At 34.7% G+C, this 20513-nt stretch overlaps 1 protein-coding gene across 9 annotated transcripts in view; it reads left to right on the top strand.

Annotated features, from left to right (window-relative positions):
- The window catches only part of LOC106871826 (uncharacterized), a 128348-nt gene that overhangs the window by 72749 nt on the left and 35086 nt on the right, over positions 1-20513 (top strand). For 5 of the 9 annotated variants that reach the window (XM_089350757.1, XM_089350758.1, XM_089350756.1 and 2 more), the window contains one exon: positions 1435-1499. In XM_089350757.1, the coding sequence (XP_089206883.1) occupies positions 1435-1499 (65 nt within the window). Of the gene's footprint in view, positions 1-1434; positions 1500-13561; positions 13601-20513 lie in introns of all 9 variants that reach the window. The other 4 variants (XM_089350753.1, XM_052967067.2, XM_089350752.1 and 1 more) reach the window with 1 other exon arrangement.

Genomic DNA, 20513 nt, shown 5'->3' on the forward strand with positions numbered 1-20513 from the left:
GATTCTGCCCAAATTTGACATCAATGTTACTTAAGTGTTATATATATATATATATATATGTCTAGAAGAGTATACTGACAGGAGAGTCAGGCATGGTGGATAAAGGTTCTTTGTGCATAATCTTCACTCAAGCATCTGGATTTAGGAAGAAAGAGGGAGAAGTGATGGCAGGATATAGATGGTGGAGGTATGGAGAAGGGAGATGTTCAATATGCTCAAATTGAGTATTTTCCTCTCAGTTTAAGGTGGCATGGTGCAGTGAGTATTAGAGATGAATGTGGCAATGAATGGGTACAGAATAAGAACAGTAGTTAGGAGAATGAATGGTGGGAGGGTGTGAGAATATAGATTGGGTGATGCATGTACAAAACAATAGACAAGAGAAGAGGTGCATGCACTAGGGTTGTGCAGGTGGCTTGGTCAGTCAGCGCAGTCTTCTGTGATCTCCTTCACTTGGGACTTATTCCTAGTCGTGTGGTTCTCTTATGGTTGTCCTACAAGGACTGTAGTATCAGTGGTGCCACCTTTCCTTGGGTAAAGCTGAACTACATCTCATCTAGAGCTAATACTGTCTCTAATCAGTTTTGCAATAACCCTTGCTGTAACTTTCATAACCTGGTCTAACAGTTTAATTCTTCTGTAGTTTTCTCTCTCACTTGTGTATCTTGTAGCAGTTTACAATGAGACTGCAGCACTGGTCATTGTCTGCATTATTTGATTTACTATTTGAGCAATTATTTTGAATATTGAATATTTTGTAAATGAATTTATTCATATTTTTACAAAAACCACCACTAAAACCACCACCACCACGAGATCGTTGCCAGTGCCCCTGGACTGGCTCTTGTACGGGTGGCACATAAAATACACCATTTTGAGCGTGGCCGTTGCCAGTACCGCCTGACTGGCCTTCGTGCGGGTGACACGTAAAAGCACCCACTACACTCTCTGAGTGGTTGGCGTTAAGAAGGGCATCCAGCTGTAGAAACTCTGCCAAATCAGATTGGAGCCTGGTGTTGCCATCCGGTTTCACTAGTCCTCAGTCAAATCGTCCAACCCATGCTAGCATGGAAGGCAGACGTTAAACGATGATGATGATGATGATGATGATGATGTCTGTCAGTGTTTCATCAAAGAAAGTGTTTGCTAACTCCATCAGATAAATGTTTCAGAAGCTGTCAAGTGATATGTTTTTGACCAATTTCTTAAGAAGATATTTCTTGGTTGGTTTGACTTTCTGTGTATATAGTTAAGGATCTCATTTTGTTTGTGGAAATGACTGTACAAGAAATTAGTAAGATCATCCACCAGATTATAAAAGTTAAACTGTGAATGATAAAAAGGCATTTATAAATTTTTTTAAGAAAGATGTTATAAGGGTATATTAATTAGTATTGACAAATGTTTTATAAAACAAATGTTTACATTTTGTAGATAAAGATTCACCTGATGTTCCATTGGATGTTAAAGATGCTTGTCATCCGGATAAATTGCTTAAAGTAAGTAACTACTGTTCGTAGAATATGTTGTTTTTCACACCTATTCCTCAGTAATATTTCATGCATTTATACAGGATTTCTAATGTTTAGCTTTCACTTCATTTCAATTTATGTTTCTGAAATTTGAATTATGCTTGCAATTTCTTGTGATTAATTGTGCTAATACTTGGAATAAATTACTTCACGAAAGCATTTAACCAATCATTTACAAATGACTAGCTGGAGTATTAATATTTTAAATTGAACAAAGACCTAATCACTGCATTTGTCAGCGCACTATTACTAATTAAATTGGAAGAGAGTAATGAAACACCTGGTCTATGCTATTTACCCTGTATGTAGCTTCTTATTGTTTTAATGGCACTTTTTTTCTTGTTCTATTATATTGATGAAATGCACCATAATCCTCTGCAGGAAACAAAAATAAAGTGTTTTGAAATTTTAAAATACATTCTATATATTTAGATACATTTGTCAATAAAATTTAGCTATAGAAATATATTACCAAAAGGTAGATAGATCAATATACACTGTCATCATTGGAATGATACATCAGTTATTTACTTGGTGATTGTTGTTTAGACCTAGATCCACCTTGATTGAAGAGATCTAGAGTCAAATGCATAACAGATGTTACCATCCCATTTTTTTTTTGTGTTTGGCCTTATGTATTTAAGACTCCATTATCCAGTTTATCCTGTGTTATGTCTTCCTATTTTTTTTAAGATGGTAGGGTGCAATTTGTGGAAGATTTGGCTGTTAATCCTGGCACTTGAGCAACTGTTTAGAGGTTCCCTTGTTGGCTTGTTATTCAGTTTTTAATGGATATTACTGTATATGTTTCATATAGTTTGATTTGAGCATGAAATTATATTTTATATAGTATTAGATAGATTTTATTTATTTAACTATATAGTGTATATAGTGGAAAGCAATTCACATGCACACACACATATACATTCATCAAGCAAATAAATAAAGGTAGTCCTTTGAACTGAGCTGTCTTTGTAGAGCATTATATTCTCAAGTCTTTTCCAGTTGTTTACTAGTGCTATCTCCATTCCCTACTCAGTTCAAACTTCATACTCTGATTGCTTGCTCATATCACTTATCAATGCCTTTGCCTCTCAGCACACCAATTAAGTTCACTATCTTATAAAAATATTGCTTTATCTGGCTGCCCTTTTTTTATTTTTAAGATTATTCTTTTACTCTTTTATTGGCTTCAAGTATCTTATGTAATTATATTGTCCCCAGTACTTTATCTGGTAAACATTTACATTAACCCCTATTTATCAAACGACTAATTTTTGCCAGACGTAAATCTTTTCAGAGAATTACTGGCCTTTTATGGACTTAAATATAACAAAATATTTACACTGGTTTATACACACTCACGCATATGTACATGCACACACACACACACATGTAGAAAAAATATTACCTTAATTAAAATAAAGTGAGAATTGATGTTAGGAAGAGCATCTTATTGTAGAAAAATCTGCTTCAACAAGTTTTTTTCTAACTGATGTTAGCATGGAGAAGTGACCTTTAAAATAGTGATGGTAGTGATATACATGCATATTTAATGCATAGTGTGTGTGTGTATATGTATACACACACACACACATACAAGTAAGCACATAAATGCAAAACAAGGTGGAAAAAAATAGTACTTGAATACCAAAGGTAGAGTAATATGCTTTTATTAAAGATGAAAAAATGTTCACAAACAGTTTGTGAAGATTTTTTCAGCTTCAGTAAAAGTATATATTCCTTTATTTGTTTCAGTCATTTGACTGCGGCCATGCTGAAGCACCGCCTTTAGTCAAGCAAGCTGACCCCAGGACTTATTCTTTGTAAGCCTAGTACTTATTCTATCAGTCTCTTTTGCCGAACCGCTAAGTTACGGGGACGTAAACACACCAGCATCAGTTGTCAAGCGATGTTGGGGTGGCAAACACAGACACACACACACACACACACACACACACACACACACATATATATATATATATATACATACATACAGCGGGCTTCTTTCAGTTTCCATCTACCAAATCCACTCACAGGGCTTTGGTCAGCCTGAAGCTATAGTAGAAGACACTTGCCCAAGGTGCCACCCAGTGGGACTGAACCTGGAACCATGTGGTTGGTAAGCAAGCTATTTACCACACACCTGCTCCTGCGCCTATGTATATGTTCTTTTTACTTTAGTAAAAGTATATATGTATATGTTCTTTTTATAACACAATAGAATGTTTGATTTGAAGGAAGTTTTCCCGGTTATTTCTTGTCTGAGTAGATCTTTAATGAAAGTGTTAAATTCCTCATTCTGTATATCAAGGAATACATTTTCTAAAATATGTTTTGGAAAAGGTAGATTCTGATTTTTGGGAATTCTGGCTGCTACTTTTAGCAGGTCAGTCAATTGCATTAGTTCTTGTTATTGTTAGCTTTGGATCAACTCTGATAGATCAGACTTATGGTAAAATGTGTTCTTTTAATATTGGTAAGCTGTGTTTTTGAATATCAATAAGTCCGTTGCTCAATGTGTCCTTCCTTTTTAAAGACTGTAAACTTATAATTTGAGAGGGATTTGGCTGCTATTTCTAGCGATTTGAATGGCTGTTCATAGGCTATGTCATTGATTACCACATAGAGCTACCTTAAGTTGTTGCTCTTTTGCCCCAGATTAAACCTTGTTGAGTAGACCTATGTTAAATGCATTCCAATGCGACTTGTCTTTTTGTATATTAGGGACTGCATTATGATAAGTATCTTTCCATTATTAAGATTATATGTGGTTTGAAAGAGATTTGGCTGCTATTTCAAGCAGTTTGAGTGACCACTCAGTCTTCCTTTTTGTCAGAAGGTAAGGTACATATTCTTTCACACATATTGATAGAGATTGTGTGCGTGTGTGTGTGCACGCATTTGGTGACATTTACATTCAATAACAGGCATATCTAGTGCATTCAAATGCACAGTTTAGTGAGAAAACTAATAAATATTTTAAGTATTGTTCCATGTTTGCTGCAGATATTGTGTGTGTGTATGTGTGTGAACCTGTTTAAATTGATATTCAATAAAGGCATGCCCAATTTATTCAAATACAGAGTTTAGTGGGAAAACTAACATTTAAAATATTGTTTCTTGTTTGCTGCAGTCATTGTATGTGTGTGAGAATGAGAGATGAAAAACTGACACTTTTGGGAATCCACAATCAGGAGAGAACACAATTTTGAATATTGAATACTTTGTAAATGAATTTATTCATATTTTTACAACATGCCTGTCTGTTTCAGCAAAGAAAGTGTTTGCTAACCCCATCAGATAAATGTTTCAGAAGCTGTCAAGAGATATGTTTTTTACCAATTTCTTAAGATATTTCTTGGTTGGTTTGACTTTCTGTGTATATAGTTAAGGGTCTCATTTTGTTTGTGGAAATGACTGTACAGAAAATTAGTTGGGTCAAGTGTGATGTCAAAGAATTATTTTCAAGTTATTCTAATAACAGGCAAGACTCTCATAACACTTTCTTGTTGCATAATTTAAAATCAAATTTTGTTTTTCTTGACCACCTTTTGCATTTCTGAAACCATGACCTTCACTGAGAAAAAATATCTCCACTGGTTCTTTAATCCTTTAGCGTTTAAATCAGCCATATCCAGCCAAAATATTCTACTTGTTATATGTTCAAACAGGCTAGATCTGGCTTCTCACACCAACTCTGCAATATTACTCTATAAAATTAACAGTTACCTCATCAAAATCTCATAGCTACAAGGCAATGCATGATCAATTCAAAACAATGTGAAGAAAAAAAGTATTACTTTTGCTAGAATAATGTAAATTGCTAAAGGGTTAATTTTTATGATATATTTATAACTATCCAAATCAACTTGTAAATAATTGACTTTCTTGATGTCTCTAATTTCTTGTACCGTCTTTTTCACAAACCAAATGAGATCCCTGGCTATATACTCAGAAATTCAAACCATCCAAGAAATATCTTTAAAATTTATCCTTTATAATATCAAGTCTGATAGTAAATGAACAAATTTTTCAAAACAATGTTTATTATTGTGGTGATACAATGAAGCACAGTGGCTTTCAGGAAAAAAAATCACTTTTATTTAATCCACAAATACTCCAACCTGCCATAAGAATAGACAAAGAAATACTACATGGCTCAATCCACCTCTGTTCAAAGGTCATTACTTCTATTGCCAAATTATTTTTCTCTTCAGTAAAAAAGCATTTTCTCCATCAACATAGTACCACTAAATATTTAACAAAAGTACAGTTAAAATCTCATACTCTGCTACCCCTAACCTAGAACAGTCTATCACTTCTTCAAACCATACTAGACACAACAAAGTTAACTAGGATCCCAATTTTCACACTAACTGCACCAACTTTCTTGTCTCTTAGATTCCAAATACCTATCTAGGTAGCAGCTTACCAATGCAATGTCTATACTGGTAATTCAACAAAAATTTTCATCTGTCAAACCACCAGCAACTTCAGAACTTCATAGAATATACACCTCTTCACAATCATGCACAAATCAAGATGAGACAATATCACTATCTGAATATATTGTGATTTAATGGTTGGAAACAGTTTAGATTGAAAATTTTTCAGTCTAAACTGCCCACAGTTTAGATTGCAAAATTATTTACTAAAGCTAATTCTTTCACTGGAGACCAAAATAATCTGTTTCTCTGCCTGGCAGAATCATACGAGACTCTGTGTTAAAAACCACCTACTGAATAGACTCACTGACACTCTGAAAAATTATTTTCATGTAACTTCAGAACTTTTAAGTACTTCAAGTCTACTACATTTTAACAAGGACAATTCCACCAAAAAAAAATCACTGCAGCCATTCCAGTTTTAAAGATCCTTAACTCATTACCTTTTCCCCATGTCTTCCACATTCAACTTTTCTACCACTCTTAGCATGATGCTAGTTCATTATGTGTCACCACCATTTTTTGTCTCATGTCTATTTTACACACACACACTATCTTTTCTTTGCTCTGTAGACAAGCCATCATGCTTTATACCTTTTCTACCATTTTTATATTTATGTTCTGCTAATGGACATATGCAAATACCCACTGATAACTTAATAACTATCCATTTGTCCTAGATTTTGTTTCTTATGTTTTATTCCACTCACATATACATGTGTCAAGCTAAGTGAAATCGTAGTTGTGGCCAGTGCTGCTAACACATGAAAGGCACTTGTGCCAGTGACACATAAAAGGCACCTGTGCTGGTGACCACCCATGCTAGTAACATGTAAAGACTCCCAATTATTCATTATTTCAACAATTTATTGATATTTCACAATTTAGTATTGGTTGTTTTTTTTTTACATTTTTAATTATTAGTTCCATTCTTAATTACTTGTTCTTTTATAACTACTAGTGGCATTTTCATCTTGTATGATCACATCATATTTCCCTTTTTTTCTTTGTTGTTGTTGTAGTAATAGTAGTAGTACTACTACTACTACTCATAAATTTTCTGACTCAAGCTCAGCCTTATTTTACTCATCATTATCATCATTCTAATGTCCACTTTTTCATACTTGGAATTCATGCAAGTGAAACTCAAACCATGAGCTTCTTAGCCATGCAGCCATACTCACACACACACATACACACACCTTTGTAATGAGGATCCTGAATGTAAAGGAATATTTTCTATAAATGTCTAGATCTAAATCTATATGTATATATGTGTGTGTGTGTGTGTGTCTTTCCCATGAGTTTTCTATTATCAAAAGACTACTTACTGTCACTTCGATATACCTTTTCAATGAGGTTTCTGACTGGTTAATAGACAACTTATGTAGCAATTTTTTAGTTGGTGCTTGACAGGAAATGAAGACAAGCAATCATTTAAAAAAAAATTCCTCTATATTTTTATATGTGCAGGTGTGGCTGTGTGGTAAGAAGTTTGCTTCCCAACCACATGGTTCCAAGTTCAGTCCCACTGCATGGCACCTTAAGCATGTGTCTTCTACTGTAGCTTTGGGCCGACCAAAGCTTTGTGGGTGGATTTGGTAGATGGAAACTGAAAATAGCTCTTTGTGTGTGTGTGTGCGTGTGTGCATATGGCTTTCTATCTGTGTTTGTCCCCCACCTTCATTTGACAACCAGTGTTGGTGTGTTTACGTTCTCAGAATTTAGTCGTTCAGTAAAAGACACCAATAGAATAAGTACCAGGCTGAGGGAGTAAAAAATGTATTGGGGTCAATTCATTTGACTAAAAGTTCTTCAATGTGCTACCCCAGTATGGCTGCAATCCAATGACTGAAACAAGTAAAAAAAAAAAGATATAAAGACATTCCTCCGTCTTTTTTTTGTATGTGTATTGCTCTTATTCCATTATACTTAAACAATTTTCCCAACATGTCATATAAGATAGGTTTTTCAAGTTTTTGTAGGTCTTAGGATGACCTCCATCACCATCACATCTCAATCATGACCAGTCATAGCATGCATTTAAGGTATATTTGGGTCAAATTTCATTCTAGCTTTTATTTGTTACTCTTAACTCACACCCTTACACCTCTCGCCAGCCTTACAAATTCATGCTCCCTTTTTCTTGACTTTACCTCCCCTTCTGCATCTCCTCTCACCCTATACTCTTAGTATGTCTCTTATATCTCTCAACTTCAACATCAACTCCACTTATGTGCCTTCATCTACACTATCTCTTGCTCTGCTTATTCTTGTTTTTCCTCTTCTTACTCATCCTATTAAACTTCAGTCATTCTTCTCACTCTCACATTACCCCCCCCCTCTCTATTACTAGCTCACTTAATTATTTCCATTCCACACCAACCCTTTGCCTTTTTTTTTCACCTCCTCTTTTAAAACCATTATATATATCAACATTTTTTAATTACTTCTGAAGCATCCCCTTTCTTACTTTTGATGAAGTTTAGTGAACTTTTGCTTTGCTAAAACAATGTTGGCTATGTTATAAAAATATGAATAAACCCATATGTATAATATATATATATATATAATAATGATAATAATCATGATTTTACATTAAACTGAAGGATTACTCAAAATTTTTTTGATAGAGTATAAATTTTTTATTCTCTAACTAGAACAGTGACTTTGAAGTTTTGACCAGCTCAGTCATTATTAGACACTCCAACAGTGGCTTAGCTGATCAAAACTTTGAAGTCACTAAAGAATAAAATATATATATATATATTGTGGAGGCGCGTGGCTTAGTGGTTAGGGTGTCAGTATCATGATCGTAAGGTTGTGGTTTCGATTCCTGGACTGGGCGACGCGTTGTGTTCTTCAGCAAAACACTTCATTTCACGTTGCTCCAGTCCACTCATCTGGCAAAAATGAGTAACGCTGCGATGGACTGGCGTCCCGTCCAGCTGGGGAACACATACGCCATAGAAACCGGGAAACCGGGCCCATGAGCCTGGTTGGCTTTAAAAAAAGGTGCATTTATTAAAGGCAGTGCTCCAGCATGGCCACAGTCAAATGACTGAAACAAGTAAAAGAGTATATATATATATATATATATATATATATATATATAGAGAGAGAGAGAGAGAGAGAGAGAGAGAGAGAGAGGGGGAGGGAGGGAGGGAGATGGAAAGAGAGAGAAAGCAACAGAGCAAGACTGATACAAGTATGTCAAATGCCATACAACATAAATTCTTGATCTATTAAAATATTCTCTGCCTCTGGAGGATGAGTCACAATTATTAAATAGCAATCAAAACCAGCTCCATATAAAAATAAGTGATAATTCCACAAATCAAAAATTCTCCAAATTTGACATGCCATTAAGAAAAGGGAGTCTTGTTTTCTAGAGATAGGAGGGTATCTTTGCACACATGTTTCTGCTTCAATAAGCATCATCAGTATGATAATTTTCTTACCTATCTCCAGTAGCCTTGGGGTAAATAAGGGTAAAGTCCCTCTTCAGTCATGAATGACCATGGGATTGCACCTAGAAAGTTACCCTCTGAGGCACAAGTCCAGGTAGGGTTGTTTATGGAAGACCAGCACCAGCAGTTGCCCATGCATACCAGCTTCCTCTCTCCACACCTCCAATGTTATTTATCCAAGAGAAAGGCAAAAGCTGATACAGCTTGGCATGAGTGACGTCACAACTCATTTCTACAGCTGCGTAAACTGGAACAACATGAAATAAAGTGTCTTGCTCAAGAACACAACACACCGCTTGGTCTGGGAATTGAACTCACTACCTCATGATTGTGACCCCAACGCTCTAACCACTGAGCCATATAAAAAAAGATTAGAACACATTTATGGCCTAGGTAATTTGTGTAATTTATACAAAAATCAGTTAAGAGAAATAGCTGAGTGGCCAGTGTCATGTTTTTGAACAACATAGACAAAAATAGGTATATCAAATATCTTATGATAATTCCATTTGTTCCTCCATTACTTAGCCTGTCCGTAACACTTCCATGTGAATAGTTGAAGGGAGGGGAGGGTGAGGTGGTGGTAAGTGAAATGTGTACTTTTTTTTTTTTTAACTAAGTTTTTTCCCTCCTTTACTTAGCCTGTCTGTTATGCTTTCACATGATTAGATGAAGGGAAAGGCGAAAAGCGAAAGAAAAGGGAGAGAGAAAAAGAGGGTAAGATGATGAGGGAGAGTGCTGTGTATTAAGTTTATAAAATTGTGCATAAAGTATATAAAGGGTATATATAAAGTGCATTAAGTAATCATTGTATTCCAGTTTTCTTCACTTTTCAATGATTAGCAGATTAGTGATTATGTTTTCAGACAGACACAACACAAGCTATGGTTTCAAGATTTTTGATTAAAGTTTTCAGAAATAATCCAATAAATTTACCATGAATTCCGTGAAATATTCACAGGTCCCACTAGTTATATAAATTTTTGATTTAAAACATTTTCCACCTCTGAAGAATGTGTCACAATTATCAAAAGGCAATTAAAACTGACTCCATATGAGAAGGGCACATATGTCAGTGTCTAACAAGTCAAGAGAGTATTTCATGCAGTGAACAAAGATTGTCTGATGTAGAACTCTTTATGAAAAGTAGAGTAGTTGTATACTCTCTTTTACTTGTTTCAGTCATTTGACTGCGGCCATGCTGGAGCACCGCCTTTAGTCGAGAAATTTGACCCCAGGACTTATTCTTTGTAAGCCTAGTACTTATTCTATCGTCTCTTTTTGCCGAACCGCTAAGTTACGGGGACGTAAACACACCAGCATCGGTTGTCAAGCGATGGTGGGGGGACAAACACAGACACACAAACACACATACATATATATATATATATATATATATATATATATATATATATACGACGCGCTTCTTTCAGTTTCCGTCTACCAAATCCACTCACAAGGCTTTGGTCGGCCTGAGGCTATAGTAGAAGACACTTGCCCAAGGTGCCACGCAGTGGGACTGAACCTGTAACCATGTGGTTGTTAAGCAAGCTACTTACCACACAGCCACTCCTGCGCCTATACATATTTTTAAATTTAAAAGGGCGACAATTACAGAGGAGCCACTTCGTGAAATTTATCCCTCATTGCACTCTCCCTCTCGGCTCATCTCTTACTTAATTTTCATTCCACATGAGCCTCTTGCTTTTTTCTCACCTCCTCTTATCCTAAAACCATTCAAAATTTTCACTTTTGCGTAAAAAGTGATAGATAAATTTATGTTGGTGCTTTGGTGATTTCTGTGGGTAGGATAACCAACAGATATGCACTTAAGGTCTGTAGCCAGCTAGTATTTGTCACTATTTCCTCATCCTCATTGTTTTCATGCCCACTTTTTCATGCTTGCATGGGTCAGATGGAAGTTGTTGAGGCAGATTTTCTATGGTTGGATGCTTTTCCTGCTGTTAACCTTTACCTGTTTCAAAGCAAGATAATATTTCTCCATAACCAGAAATGTTCCCAACAATCATGCGATATCAAGCAAGGAGACATGAACATGTAAACACTCACTCACTCAAACATATGTACACACACACACACACACACACACACACACACACACACACACACACACACATGCATACATACATTCATCCATCCATCTATTTGAGGTTCATGTACATGACACTTGCTCAAGGTGATGTACTGTATGATCAAATCCAGAACCATGCACTTGCAAAGTAAACATTTTAACATACAACCATGCCTTCCTTATTTATTTCTTCCTTGTCATCCTTCACCAGGCTTTGAGGTTTTCTATATTCACTGCTTACATTTCACTGATATAGAATATCATACTGCTCAACAACATATACAAATACACAATTACTGACGCAGCCATATTTAGGTTAATATCATGGCTGTTTTCTTGATGAAAGAAAGTTCCTTATGTCCAACAAAGACTTCTCTAAGCCTTTCTCATACATCTCTAGACAGAATTCTGGTTTAAGCACCCCATATAACCTCTCATAACTTCTTTAGTTTTGGGAATTAAAAAAAATTTTTTTTTTATGAATTTGTGTTCTACACAAGAAAATTCATACAATTAGGAAAAAAGGAATTTTTTTCCTTATTTTTATGCCTCCCCACCACCTTCCCCACATAAATCCTAAAATTTCCACTTTTTTGAATTTGAGTTTAAAATGGTGGACAGACCAAATTTTTGCTTAAATTCCAGCAATGGACGACCCTTGGGTGCATCATCATTCCATTAAACGTGTTTCATCATCATCATCATTTAACATCCATGTTCCATGCTAGCATGGGTGGGATGGTACCATAAGAGCTGGCCAGGCTGAAGCCTGCACCAGACTTCTGTGACTGTTTTGGCAGGATTTTTACAACTGGATGCCCTTCCTAACAGCAGAGTGGACTGAGTGCTTTTTATGTGGCACAAACACAGGCAAGGTGATTAGTGTATGTCAGAGTACCAAAGAAATGAGGAAGGTGTCAGGTGGTCGTAGGATGTGCTAAAAACACCAGCTAAATCGCCCTTAAATCATACACAAATATTATTCTTTTCTTTGCATAATCATATATTTTCCATGTGTTAAAAACAAATTTGCAAAAACTTCCTGAAAATTCTCAAAAATAAAAAAAAAGTTATGCAGGGTTATATGGGATGCTTGAACCAGAATTTACCCATCCTTAATTCCTAAGTATTGTTGATGAAAGAGAACCATTGGTTCATTTTCATAATAGATTTATATCTTTTGAGTGGCTTTTGCTTCTTGGAGCTAGTTTGTCTTGTACCACCTTTACTGAGATAATTACAACTTTCTTCTTCCTCAATGTCCACATTCTGTCTGTTTTACAGGCACTTCACTAACCACTCTATCCAGATTTCCCTCCCCAGAATATTGACCCCGCCTCCCTGGAATTCCTCCCTGCTCACATCAGTCAAGAGGAACATTATGAACTTTATCCATGTCAATCTCTCTGGTTTCAGAGGCCTGTGAAGCTCATAAATGCAGTCTCTTACTCCAGACTAAACCCCACAAAAATGAAGGAAAAAATAAACTTTAGTTCAGAGCTGCATGCATGTATGCATTATTTGCTGGGATAAGCAAACTTGGTGCTCCAGAAGTTTGGCTTATTTTGTTATATATGCATGTATGTAAAGCACAACGCTATCAATTTCTAAGTATGCACTTTTTTTGTTTTACTTGAGTTTCTCTTTCAAACTTTAGATATCAATTCTTTTTTTTTTTTCTACTGAAATGGGATTTCTGAACACATTGGCAACTTATTAACCTTTTAGCATGCAGAATACTCTGTCAGATGTAATGCTTATTTATTCACATTGTTTTGAATTAGTCGTGCATTATCTTGTAGCTTCACGATGTCAATGACGTGACTGTTTATTTTTAGAATAACATTATAGGGTATGTATGAGAGGCTGGATCTGACCAGTTTGAACATAAAACATAAAGAATATTCGGGTCAGATATGCCAGTTTAAATGCTAAAGGGTTAACTTGTATGTTTATATTTCGGGTTTGGCTGCATGCTTATTACTAAATTCATTTTGGTCTTACGATTGCCACTTATAGGCGGAATTGAACCCTAGACAAACAGTGGAATTCTGTAAGGTAAGTAAACTAAGTTACTGTTGGGTCATTACCAAAGTTGCTGCGGGTATGTGGACGCACATAAACACAGATACATACACACACAAACACATATATGGTTATTTTATAATTCATTTACCATTTACAGTGTATTTGTGTGTGCGTGTGTGTGTGTGTATACATACATATATATATATATATATATATATAATGTAAATTGCAGTCAAGATCTCATCATCAATACCCTGGATTTCTGAGTTTCTTGACAGTGGAGTTGGTTCATTGATATCCTATGTTAACAAAAGGGCTACTTATCAGTCTTTTTGTCAACTGAAAGAATGACATTAGACCAAATCCACTAACAAGGTATTGTATTGAGACTTTGACCATAATTAATTACATATTAAATATTCATACCCAACTCCTGTCCTGCTATTAGTACTTACCTCAGTTCATTACCACTAACACACACACACACACACACACACACATACACATGTATATGTACGTGTGCGTGTGTGTGTGTACACACATACACATGTACTCACACACTAGATGTACACCAGAATACCAATAATACAGTGTAGGTTATGAATAAATATGTGGAAATTTGGGCTTCAAAATTTCTTTTTGGTTATTTAGGAAGAGAATTGAACTGACTGATTTTGTTATTAAACAACTCATTAGGATTCATTGACCTTTCTCTCTCTCTCTCTCTCAAACTACTGACACAGCTCATTTGCATAATAGTAGAATGTTGATGGACTGACAATAATTGTTAAAGTGCTAGTACAGTATGTGTTATGACCAAATAAACGCACTGACTCATCCATATGTTCTAAATTTTGCTAGCTTGGAATGAAGATTTAAACAAATTATGTTTCTTTCTTATTTAATAACCCAGCAAGATTCACTCACCTCTTCCTCTCTAATTACCAATGACAGCAGCTGAAATTACACATAGGCACAAGTGTGGCTGCTTGGTAAGAAGCTTGCTTCCCAATAACATGATTCTAGGATTACTCCCAGTGTGGCACTCTGGGCATGTGTCTTCTACTATAGCCTTGGGCCAACCAAAGCCTTGTGAGTGGATTTGGTAAACAGAAACTAAAAGAAGCCCGTGTGTATATATATATATATATATATATATATATATATATACATATATTAGATTGGAGCCTGGTGTTGCCATCCGGTTTCACCAGTCCTCAGTCAAATCGTCCAACCCATGCTAGCATGGAAAGCGGACGTTAAACGATGATGATATATATATATAAATTATATATCTATATAATTGTCCAACCCATGCCAGTATGGAAAGTGGATGTTAAATGATGATGATGATGTGTGTGTGTCTGTGTTTGTCCCCCACCACTGCTTGGCAACTGGTGGTGTTGTGTTTGCATCCCTATAACTTAGTGGTTCAACAAAAGAGACCGATAGAATAAGTATTAGGCTGAAAAAAACGAAGTCCAAGGGTCAATTTGTTTGACTCCCTTCTAGGTGGTGTCCCAGCATGACTGCAGTCCAATGACTGAAACAAGTAAAAGTTAGAAGATAAAAGCTAAAGATGAAAATGCAAACAAAACTGGTAAATGATGCAACTCATTTGCATAATGCTAGAATTTGATGGCCAGACCATAATTACTTAGGCACCAATGTAGCATATATTATGAAAAATAAATATACAGTAAGTTTTGTATGATGGAGACAGTTCCTTCCTGATTTCATATTTACTGGAATTGTTAAGTTCTACATTGGGTTTGTTTTCATCATTGCCTTTCTCAGCCTTTGACCTCATGCACTTGTGTGTATGTGTGTGAGTGTGTGTATATATATATATATATATATATATATATATATATATATATATATATATATTTATATACTCATGCTGATGCCCTGTAAAATGCACTCATGCTGGTGTCATGTAAAAGGCACCCAGCACACTCTTTAAAGTGGTTGGCTTTAGGAAGGGTATCCAGCCATAGAAACCATGCCAAAACAGACAATTGGAGCCTGGTCAGCTCCTGTTAAACTATCAAACCCATGCCAGCATGGACAATTGACGTTAAACGATGATGATATGGCCAATGCCTTATGCATGGATTTGGAAGATAGAAACTGAAAGAAGCCCATCATATGTATGTGTTTGTTCACATTTGTGCTTCACCAAAACTCACTAAACTACAAGTGGTGACATTATTGTTATTTCCCTTTTATCTTTTACTAGTTTCAGTCATTAGATTGTGGCCATGTTGGGGCACGACCTTGAAGAACTTTTAGTTGAATGAATCAACCCACTATTAATTTTTTTTTGTTTTTTAAGCCTGCTACTTATTCTATCAGTCTCTTTTGCCGAAACACTAAGTTACAGGGACATAAACACACCAATACCAGTTGTCAATCAGTGGTAGGGAGACAAAGACACAAAACAAACACACACACACACACACACAAAATGAACTTCTTTCAGATTCCTTCTAACACATGTTAGCTTGGAAGTAGATATAAAATCAAATAAATGGACTAGGTCATTTATACAAGGGTTGACTGAAAAGTTCATAGGCTGACCAAGATACTCTCATGAAATGTGACCAAATGTGGTTTGTTTTTCAACATAGTTCCTTTTGCAGTCCACACACTTCTTCCGTTGGTCTTGCAGTGCTTTGATCCTATTGGCGAAGAAGCTGTCATCCAGTTGGTCAAAAAAGTCATCAACAGCAGATATGATATCTCCATCACTGTGATACTGGTTCCCAGCAAGTATTTTTTTCAAACAATGTCAGACATGACCTGCCTGACGTGCTTTTGATCAGATATCAGAAGACGTGGCACCCACTGAGTACAGACTTGCATCATGCCAATTCATTGTGCAGAATATTCTCAACTCTCTCACAGGATATGCCAGTAGCATTGGCTGTTTGATTTATAATTGATAACACCAAGATTGCCAAATTTTCTCTATTTTCAAGTGAAGTTGCAACTAGTTATTTTTGAAGTCTTCTTTGAACAGTCAAATGTCAGTTTATCTGCAAAGAAACAGTGAAGTTAATAAGAAGAGTTGAAATTATTGCACGCAAAATTTCACAGCTCTCGCATCACTCCTTCATAGTCAGTCTATAAATTTTTCCTCATATGTATATTTTTAGTTTCACTCTGAAATTAGACTGCAAGAGTCTTTTTGGCATCTTAGGCTAATGATTGAACCAACTTTATCATTCATTCAGTTATTTATCATTTCTTCAGGATTCACTCACTCCCCCTCTCTCAGTATATCTAGCTATCTATGTGTGTGTGTGTGTGTATATATATATATATATATATATATATACACACACACACACATATACATATATATATATACAGTTCTATATTTAAGAGATGAGGAATTATTTACATTATTTACATTATCTACATTTGACGGATATTCGTCCTCATCTTGTTTGTTGTTAACACAACGTTTCGGCTGATATACCCTCCAGCCTTCGTCAGGTGTCTTGGGGAAATTTCGAACCTGGGTTCTCATTCCTATCGATGTTACTATTATTATTATTATTAATCAGGTCGCTGCCGTGAATCGAACTCGGAACCTTGGGGTTAGTAGCCCGCGCTCTTAACCACTACGCCATATGCCCATGGGCATATGGCGTAGTGGTTAAGAGCGCGGGCTACTAACCCCAAGGTTCCGAGTTCGATTCACGGCAGCGACCTGATTAATAATAATAATAATAGTAACATCGATAGGAATGAGAACCCAGGTTCGAAATTTCCCCAAGACACCTGACGAAGGCTGGAGGGTATATCAGCCGAAACGTTGTGTTAACAACAAACAAGATGAGGACGAATATCCGTCAAATGTAATGTAAATAATGTATATATATATATATATATATATATATATATATATATACACACACACACATATACATACATATATATATATATATATATATATATATATATATATATATATATATATATATATATATATATATATATATAAAACTGCCAGTGACAATGGCAGGAGGTTATTTATTATAATGATTTCAAATTTTGGAACAAGGTCAGCAGCTTCTCAGCTAAGAATTCTACCAGCTTGCCTCTTTAGATTACTTGTTAAAAATGCAAACAAAATTTGTGACTGACACAACTCATTAAATTATTCAAAGCTGACAACCTGATAATTACTAAAGTACCAATACACACATACACATATGTAAACTCTCATACATTTATACTATATACAATAAAGAATATACTTACCTTTCCAAATAATATTTTACTGTTTTAAACAACTTGTTTACTTTTTACATATTTCTTTGTAATATTACTTTACTTTTTTCTTGTATTCTTGTGTAAACTCTAAAACTACTGCACGTGTTGCTGTTTTTATCACTACTGCTACCATACTGTTATTACTACTAATACTATTTCTATTATTAAACTGTTTGCTTTGGGCCTTTTATATCACCCTTTAATCGAGGTAATACAAGACTATATCCAACCAAAGATTCCTCTAAGTAGCTTCCTGTTACATTAACTCAGTTATTTTCATTGTGCTGAGAGAAGCAAAATCACTTAATAACATGGACTAAAATAATTCCAAATTCCAATTTTATTATGATATAAACTGACAAAACATTAAATTATGTTTATTTTGATTTTAAATGTAGCTGCAGTTACTCTGTCCAAGAATCATGTCATATTAAACAAATATTAATTTGTTTAGAAGGTAACTTACTTATAATTGCCAACCACATGTGCAGTCTTATACATTTACATAGTGAATCTTCCATCACTGCAGTTGATTCAATGATGAGACCAAAACATTTGGATTTGTCTTTTTGACTTATAGCAAAATAAATAAAATAATTTTTGTCATTAACTAATGTCTTTTTTCCTCACAACATAATTATTTTCTAGTTTGATTTTTAATGCTCCTCATATTAAATATGTTAACAACAGCTTAAGTATCAATTTGAACTAGCATACTACTAAATATGGTAAATTAATGGAATGTTGGCATTCTATATTTTTTAATTGATTCTCTAAATCAGTTTAATTGTAAATGTTTCCCACTCATCTACTTTATTTATCAAGCTTTTACTTTTATCTCGTAAATATATAAACACTATTTGCAGCAATGTATTTACAGAAATATTATTTTCCTTTTTGTCATAAATTATGTTTGAGATTTATTACAAAAAATTAAAAACATCTTCAAAGTAACTTTCAAATTAACATTATTTTTATAATTATTATTTGTTTATTTTTGTATTTCAATTTAATTACTTTATATGACATGGGTGGAGAAATTTGATGCATTTGATACATATTTAACTTACAATTTGTCATATTTTATACTCACTTTGTTGTCACTTTGCCAGAGGTTCTTGACCTTTTTATGTTTCCAAACCCACCGAAACTCGTCCAATATGCCCCTATATCCTCATTGCTTGACTATTGAAATCATCATCACCTCTAGTCCTATTACATGTCAGATTAGTTTCAAAAGATGAATAGCTTGGTTTTACTTAACATGGATAACCAGGAACAGAGCAAGAAAGTGAATTATAAGGAATTTGTATTTATTTATAGAAAATGAGAGATTGAGTTGCATACTCCCAGCTTTTGATTTCCATACCTTCAAGATGTATAGACACCCCTAGTTAAAAAACCTTTGTTTTATGCTTTTTTCCCCTTTAATACAGTTCTTTGGCTTTAACTTATTAATATGTAACAACTAAATAATCGTTTTTACATTTCAGCTACTCGCTGTATTAGTACCTACAAAACCACCCTTGTGCCAACATTTTTGTTTTCAGTAGGATGCTAGTAATTGTGTTGAAACCCAAATGCAGTATTGAATTAATTGCATTTCAGTATTTAGTTTTATTTCTTTAGTTTCTGAGTTCAAATTCTGTCATAGCCAGCTTTATATTTTATCTATTTAGAATTGATAAGATAATTTCTAGTAATATAATGGCATTAGTTCCATCAACTATACTTCTCCTTAAGAAATATGTGTTCTATTCGTATGTAGATAACTCTAGATATTTGAGTATCACTTTCTTTCATTTGTTCATTCAGTTGTGTGTGTGTGTGTGTGTGTGTTGTATGCACACATATATATCAATGTATTATGATTTTATAAAATATTAATATCAATTTATAATTTATTACAGTTTGCTGGATATGAATGAGAGGTGATAGTGCTTTCAATTTTTGTCACAATTTATATTGTGCCCTAATCAAGATAAAACCGTGCTTGCACTGTTTATCTGTGAAATATTATGCATATTTTATCAGATTGTTTGAATTAATCATGCATTACCTCATAAATTTGAGATTTTGATGATGGGATTGTTTATTTTGAGGGTGATGTAGGGTAGGTGTGAGAAGCTTAATCAGGCCAGTTTGAACAGTAAAGCATTTAGAATATCTTGGCCAGATATGGCTGTTTTAAATGCTAAAAAGGATTAAAAAGAAATCACTTCTACTTCATGGTGAAGTGGCTAGACACTGGAAAATTATCTTGTAAAACATTAATTTAATAATGTATACCATATCTAAGTTTTCGGTTTGTACTGTCTGAGAATTAAACTCAACTCATTTTTTTAAATTTTTATATTTCATCTATTATTAGCTAATTGTGGAAGAATGGTAGAATGTTATCCTGCTAACTGAAGGATTACAGTTTCTTACCTCTCCATGAATAATTTCCCTTGCTGTCTGTGTAATGATAAAACTATTCAGTTATTACTTTTATCAAGCAAATATATGAAACACTATTTGCAGTTTTCAGTAGACGGTATACTATCCTGCTTTGTTAACTTGCAGTTTTCATTTGAAATGTTCATCTTTACAGGTACAGGCATGGCTGTGTGGTTTAGAAGTTTGCTTCCCAACCACATGGTACATGGCACAAATG

This window comes from Octopus bimaculoides, chromosome 4, assembly GCF_046866305.1.
Source record: "Octopus bimaculoides isolate indiv1 chromosome 4, ASM4686630v1, whole genome shotgun sequence".
Classification (NCBI taxonomy): Eukaryota; Metazoa; Mollusca; class Cephalopoda; order Octopoda; family Octopodidae; genus Octopus; species Octopus bimaculoides.